At 46.3% G+C, this 7,591-nt stretch overlaps 1 protein-coding gene across 1 annotated transcript in view; it reads left to right on the top strand.

Moving 5' to 3' along the window:
- The first annotated feature begins 463 nt into the window (after nucleotides 1-463).
- Nucleotides 464-7,591, top strand: part of fhod1 (formin homology 2 domain containing 1) — a 72,291-nt gene continuing 65,163 nt past the window's right edge. Inside the window, 1 exon segment of the mRNA XM_044208233.1 lies at nucleotides 464-1,555. Within this exon segment, the coding sequence (XP_044064168.1) occupies nucleotides 1,391-1,555 (165 nt within the window). The 5' untranslated portion in view covers nucleotides 464-1,390.

Here is a 7,591-nt window from a genome sequence, read left to right as displayed (position 1 = left end):
GACCCCAGGCAGTTCAGACTGGCGGTCACACCTCCACTCCAGTGCTGAACACCGGAGCCCCCCAGGGCTGAGTGCTCGGCCCCCTCCTGTTCACGCCGTACACCCACGACTGCAGCCCCCCGACACAGAGACAACCTGTGGTGACGTTTGTGGATGACACCATCATCATCATCGGCCGGATTATAAACAAAGATGAGACTTCATATCGGGGGGAAATCAACAGTCTTGCAGAGCGGTGCACGGAGAACAACCTGCTGCTCAACGTCAGCAAAACCAAGCAGCTGATCGTTGATTTTAGGAAAAAGAGGCAAAGACAGACTGAAGATAATCACACAGCAGCTGAAGCAAGTCAGGTTTGCTTTTTGTACAATTTGTAATTTGTACATCAAATGTACAAGCATTAAATGTAAATTTTATAAACTTATTAGTCTTTATTGATAGATAATATAGAGAAGAGAGGGGACAATATGCAGCAATCTTGGGACGTTGCGATTACACTGATAATTGTGACTTGAAACCAAAAACAAGGTCTCTTGATTTTCTTTCTATTTTGGGGATTTTCCATATTCCACTTATTCGGTTAACTATTCACTTATCCTTTCTGTAAATTTTATTTCCCAACACGAAGGTCTAAATGCTGATTCAAAAGCTTCTCCACACTATTTATTCATTGTATTGTTAACTTAAAAATGCCCAAATGTTAAAATATTGACTCTAAAAACCCAGAATCAGCGTATAAAATATCCATCATGTGTATGTTTTAAATTGTACAATGTAAACTCCTCTCAGATTGTTGAAAACCATAAAACATCAGGATCGACCCTGTGTGTGGCGTAAAACAAACTTTCCCGATGCTTATAAAGATCTCAAAGCCACAGATGTGAGAGCTCCAACTCTCAGTTGTCCTTCAAGCTCATCCTGACACACCAGACTCCATTGAAAAACCTGTCAATTCAATTTGTCCTTGATAATTTGGATGGGTAGAAAATGATTTAAAATCTTTCAATCCAGACCCCAAATCTGTATCCCCCCATGCTTGTGCATAATGATTATTTGTCATATGATCAATGATTCTCACTAACTGGAGGTCGCAGTTTAGTGACCTTGCCAAGACTATTTATTCCTATATTGCACAGATGCTATAAAAATGATCATTGAGTCTTCATCAGAATTGGTATTTTGTTATAAAACCGTAGCAAAAAAACAACTGCATTTATTCTGAAAGGAGACACCGGATGCACACGTGTCTATCCGCAGGAGCTTCACCTGTCCGGTGTCAGCGCAGCCAGGACCGGGTTTTCTTCATTCAAAAGGCTCTTCCAGTGCTGGACGCATCTACACCGAGCCACACAGACACTTTTAGCCGCAGTTGGGTTGCGGTCACACGGCCATGGCCTCCATCGTTTGCCGGGTCCAGTACCTGGAGGACTCGGATCCGTTTATCTGCACAAACTTTCCCGAACCTCGGAGACCTCCGACGGTGAGCGTGGAGGAGAACCTGCCGCTCAGCGAGCAGATCGCCGGGATACACAAGCTGCTGGAGGCGCCTCTGACGGTGGGTCACTGACGTTACCGTCTAACTCTGTGGCAGGACTTCACATCAGTAAACTGCTGCTAAACGTTTGAAATGACTGACCGACCTGTAGATAAATAACCACCGAGTTCAACTGAGTGCGATCCAGTACACCAGTCCCTTTAAGCTCGTGGCGAGACGCCAAACTCCGTTTAAAACGAGTCTGTCCCGGGTTAGTTCGGCCATGTAGAGGATTATTTAAAGTCTTCTTAAAAAGCGAATATCACGCCTCAGTTTGGGATGCAGCTGATCGATTTGTCGCTCTGTAGGTATAGTTGCCGATAATCTGTTCCACGTTAAAAATGCCACTTTTTTTAAATGGAGTCTGGTATCAGGTTTTTTCAGTCTGATTATTTTCTTTCTTTTTCTGTGTAAGCTGAGTCCACTCCGGGATCTCTGAGTCTGGGAAGGTGCTGCTCTTCCCTCGGTCTGTAGTCCACCATTTCTACCACCACAGCATCAGACATAAACAAAGTGTAACATTAAAGCAGCAGATGTGTGTGTGTGGATTCACACGTGTTCAGGTAGGTGGGGCACAGAAACGGGGGCTGCTTCTTCGTGTTTCGTTTGGACCGTGGGGGCAGTCGGCACACCTGGCCCAGGTGATCTCACACACCTGAGCAGCCGATCAGAAACCAAGTCAGTTCTGGAGTGATGTGATTCTCGGTCTCGGTGAGGACTCTGGCAGCAGCTGTCTGGTCCACTATTCAGAGCCCCGTGAAGACCCCATCACAGCAGTGGAGCCTACTGAGCAGTTCAGAGCCAGATGTTTCCCTCAGGAGCTGCTGGAGACCAAACAGCTGACAGACACGTCAGTTAGGCAGGTCTGCAGTAGGCAGAACTGAGCTCTGGTACTTATTCTCTTTTTCCATGTGAGTCACTCTCACCAAACTAAATTCACGGCTCCCATCTTTAAGCTTCGACCTCTCCAAACTGTGCTCCGCTGGTCACAGCGTCCAGTTAGAAGTCCGGAGTAATGTCACCGCTTCCTGCACAGCAGAAGAGTTTATTTTAAAATTGTGTTTGGTGACTGTGTCGCAGTGTGGGAAGGGAGAATCACCGCTCTGGTCCAGTTTCCTGTAAGCTGGCTGACTAATGATGCGTCTGTTTCTGTCCTGTGTTGATCATCCTGCACTTTTCCAAACAGGAAGTGAATGCTAGTGATGGGAGTCACTTCTGCCGGTCGCTGCCGAAGTTACTTTCTTATTTGTTGCAAGAAACAAACATGCAAGACTCTCCATCTGCAGGACAATAAGACATTCTGTCACGCTGACGGTTAAAAAGTGGGATGTGAAGAATAACTACCCTAGCTGCATAACAAAAATAACTCCCTGCTAATGAAATAACATGGTTAATAAATAATGACACAGCTCTACAGACACATACAGCATAGTTCAGTTTAACTGGTGTTTTACGAAACACTAGACATCTCTGCTCTGTTTGAAAGTGTTGTGGGGGGGCGGCTGCCATCGTTCGCTCACAGCAGAGAGACCGACGCATCGCTACTGAATGCAGACCAACTCAGGGTGAAGTCTCACCACAGTTACATATCGGTCATTTTCGGTTTCAGCCCTCGTTCCAGCGTCATCAGAGGCTGAAGGGCCCCGACTGAGATCCAGCCTCGCTGCTTGGCTGTGTTCCAGTTTGTGAAGGGAAGCGATCATTACTCAGCAGTGTGTTCGAACACGCTGGGCTTCATCTTCATGTTTCTTCTTCTTATCAAACCGCCAGCCTGCCGCAGCCTGACGGCCTGTCCCGACTCCTCTTATCCCCGCTGCAGCATGGCTTTTATTTATTACTTCTGTTCAAATCTGTTTCAGCACATGCTTCAGATCAAAGCAGAGTTTTATGACCGTCATGTGAGTTACACAGGACACAGAAATCCACTCCGGCCTGCTGCTCCTGCAGGATCAGATAAAGACCAGAAACGCCAGTCCCACTGGATTACATTCCTCCACCGACCCCCTAATTGTTCCCATCATGCCCTTGGGCTCGACCTGCAGGCCGAGATCCAGTGAGGCGATCTGGCCAATACGGAGACGTTATATGAATTCTTGTGCACTGTTCGTGGTGTTTCTGAGCTGGCGTCCTCCCCCCTCCCTCCTGCTCCGTCGATGTGGGCCGAGTGGAGTGATTGTGGAGGAAAAGGGTGGGACCTGTAAACAGGAGATAAGCTGGATGGATGGATGGACGGATGTAATACTAACAGCAGTGTGTTGATAAGAACTGAACGGGCCTTTCCTTCCGCACATGTGAAGGCAGCAGAAAAACAGCTTGACGATGGTTTTTATTTTACACACTCATTGTCAGCTGGTCCAATACATTGTCCAGTACACAGATATGTTTAGCCTAGCTTAGCACAAAGACTGGAAGCAGGGGGAAACTGCTAGCATAGCTCTATCAAAAGAAACAAAGTGCAAATATCCACTTTGAAGTTATTCATGTTTAGCCACAATGATCACAAAACGTCTGAGATCCCAGTGGGACTGCTAAGCATGACAGCCATGTCATTTTCAGCAATGGAGGCAACTTTTGCTAACATTAGCTAGCAAACTACTCGTGTAAAAATGTTTTTTGACAGTTCAAAGCTGTTTTTAATTGGTCACTCCTTCCCCAAACCACAGACTGAAGTTACTAATAAGCTAGCTAACTGGAGAGCGAAAGTGTCTTCTGTTACTTGACTATTTATCTTGATTCAAGCCTGTGATGTGATTTTGTTTTCAAAATGACTTCACAAAGTTAAAGATGGCCGTAGTTCATTTGCATGGCCTTTGTCTGTACTGACAGCACAGCTTGTATTGTTTACATATACAGTTACCTGTTTCAAATATGTATATGCTAATAAATAGTTTCAGTTTTGTAAATGTATACTCGGTAACTTGCTAGTAAACTTCCCGCAAGGGGAATGTTAAAGGCACATTTTTGTAAATTCTCAGATGTTTCAGATGGATGTCAGTTTCATCTCTGTATACAGGAGGAGGTCCAGGACGTGTTTAGCCTAGCTTAGCACAAAGACTAGAAGCAGAGGGAAACTGTTAGCCTAGCTCCATCAAAAGAGAAACAAATCCACCTTCCAACAACTCCAAGTCTGTTTTAATCTGTTCAATTTTTAAACCTATAATATAATATATTATTCTGAAATGGGCCATTCTGCGTGAGTCCCTTTACTTTTGGTACTTTACGTTCATTTTGATGCTAATACTTTTGTACTTTTACTTAAGTACTTACATTCTGAATGCTTGACTTTTACTTGTGATGAAGTATTTTCACAGAGTTGTGTTGCTACTTTTAATGAAGTAAAATATCTGAGTTCTTCTTCCACCACTTAAGTAAAATCAGGAATATCTGGTTCTCTGCAGGTTGCAGTAGTGACCGCTGCAGACACGCCGGTCAGAAATGCTTTAATTTAAGTTGTACGCCTTCACTGTGAAAGTAGCTTAGTTTAAAACGCTGAGGTCATGTCAGGTGTTGGTCCGGCTCCATGCGAGTGTACAGATATTTTCAGAGGAGGATCTGTTTGTGCCGTGGTCTCATGTTGCTGCTGTTACAGAGGAATGTGGCTCTGCTGGTTCAGAGACACTGCGGCGTGTTCAGCAGTTCGCTATCAGCATCAGACCTGATTGTTTTCTGCCCTTGATTCCAGCTTCATACCTGACCATGACTCATTGTACACAGCTACAAGGCGCTCGGCCTGCCAGGCTATAAATAGCCAGAAAGCATTTTGATCTGAACTCCACATCCACCCAAACGCAGACTGTGTTTACTGGATGAAAAGAGAAAACAGTTTATCTTACAAACGGCCGCCATGTCTGCTGCAGAGGACATGTCATGCAGAGAGTGCGTGCTGTGTTGCAAAGATTAGATAATGTGGAGTTACTGTCAAATGTCCACGAGGCAGAGCTGACAAGTCAAACTTCTCCCAGTTCGTCAGAACATGAATGGGAGCAGCCGTCGTTTTAATAGGTGATTTAAAAATCTATAAATAACACTGATGAACAGACACACCGAAAGTCGCTAAAAGTCCGAATCAGGTGCCTGTTCGTGCTGCGGCAGGCGTGGACGGCACCACCGGGCCCAGTTATTGATTCCTCTGCAGCCTGTTTGGATATCGTCAGCTGTTACCACCTCCCGCAGTAGAGCCTTACTAGAAGTCATTAGGAAAGATCAGCTTAGAGACAGCGGCGCTGAAGGAAAGACAAGAGGCAGAGCTGGAGGCAGCAGAGCTTCAGATGTTGAGGTTCTCTTTGGGAGAGACGAGGACGGACAGGATCAGGAACGAGGACATCAGAGGGACAGCTCATGTTAGACGTTTCGGAGATAAAGTCAGAGAGGCCAGATCGAGGTGGTTTGGACGTGTTCAGAGGAGAGACTGTGAATATATTGGTAGAAGGATGCTGAGGTTGGAGCTGCCAGGCAGGAGGTCTAGAGGAAGACCAGAGAGGAGATTTATGGATGTAGTGAGAGAGGACATGAAGCTAACTGGTGTGAGTGAAGAGGACGCAGAGGACAGGGTTAGATGGAGGCACATGATTCGCTGTGGCGACCCCTGAAAGGGAACAGCCGAAAGGAAAAGAAGATGTACAAAACTGATCCAACTAAACAAGTGACGAAAAGGGATAAAAACTTCTCTCATGGTAGATGTAGTTCTTCATCATTTCACCCGTCCGTCCATTTTCCGCCTCTTGTCCGGAGCCGGGTCGCGGTGGCAGCAGGCTAAACAGGGTAGTCCAGACGTTCCTCTGCCCAGCGACGTTTCCCAGCTCCTCCTGGGGGATCCCGAGGCCTTCCCAGGCCAGATGAGATATATAATCTCTCCAGTGTGTTCTGGGTCTCCTCCCAGTTGGACGTGCCCAGAAAACCTCCAAAGGAAGGCTCCCAGGAGGATCCTGATCAGGGCTCAACAATTATTCAGAATATTATCGAAATCGCAATATGGCCAAGTGCAATATCCACTTTGCAGGAGCTGCAGGTAAAATGTGTCACAACATGCCATTAGAAATGTGCAGTGGCGCTACAGAGGCGCCCGGCCGACAGTGAACATGCTGGCTTTTTTCAGTGAAAATTAAATGTTAAATTAGCATTCCACTAAAATCACCACTCATATCACAATATCTGTCTAAATAACCACAATGATTTTTTCATATATTTTTCATCCTGAGGGGAACATGACTGTCATGCCCACGTTTCACCATAATCCGTCCAATAGCTGATGAGATGTTTCACTGAAAAGCACAAAAGTCCACCTCATGGTGGCGCTAGAGGGAAAAGTCAGAGGATCACCAAAGTCAGTAGGATTCATCCTCTGGGGGCCATGAATGTCTGAACAACGTTTAACGGTGATCCATCCAATAGTTGTTGAGATATTTCAGCCTGGACCAAGGCGGCGGGCCGGGAGATGAACCGGCACTGGCCTCCACAGGACCACGCTGCTAGCCAAGGCTACGGTCACTGTGGCGCGTGACGAATGAAACGGCTTCTGACGCTTCTGATGGACGGAACAGAGCAGCTGCAGCAGCGGTGTGACGGAGTTCACACATCTCGACGCAACGCTGTGTCGTTGTCGTGGGGAGCGGGCTGTAGAGGGCGCTGTGGTACGGATGTGTAGCTGAATGTGAGTCTACGTCAGTCGGAGCGCATGATGACCACTGAGCCACGCCTTCATAACGTCACACAAGATCGTGTGCCTCAAAGTGTGTTAAGTGTTCACGGCTGATAACTCGTAGCTTTCCTTTGATGTACTTTGGCAGCAGTGATCAGTTTATTTGTCACCTGATCACAGCTCTCATGAAGTCTCTCTCTCTCTCGTTTTCTCTATCTATTTATTTATCTGTCTGCCAGATTACAGTTGTCTGTCTGCCGAAAATAAAGCTCTCTCGCTGTCGTGATCTGTTTCTAATAAATCTGTCTGTCTGTCTCTCTGTCTGTCTGTCTCTCTGTCTCTCTCTCTCTCTGTCTCTCTGTCTGTCTGTCTCTGTCTCCCTGTCTGTCTCTGTCTGTCTCTGTCTGTCTCTCTCTCTC

The sequence above is a fragment of the Siniperca chuatsi genome, linkage group LG1 (genome assembly GCF_020085105.1).
Source record: "Siniperca chuatsi isolate FFG_IHB_CAS linkage group LG1, ASM2008510v1, whole genome shotgun sequence".
NCBI classification, from domain to species: domain Eukaryota; kingdom Metazoa; phylum Chordata; class Actinopteri; order Centrarchiformes; family Sinipercidae; genus Siniperca; species Siniperca chuatsi.
This window is presented reverse-complemented; position numbering and strand designations above follow the sequence as displayed.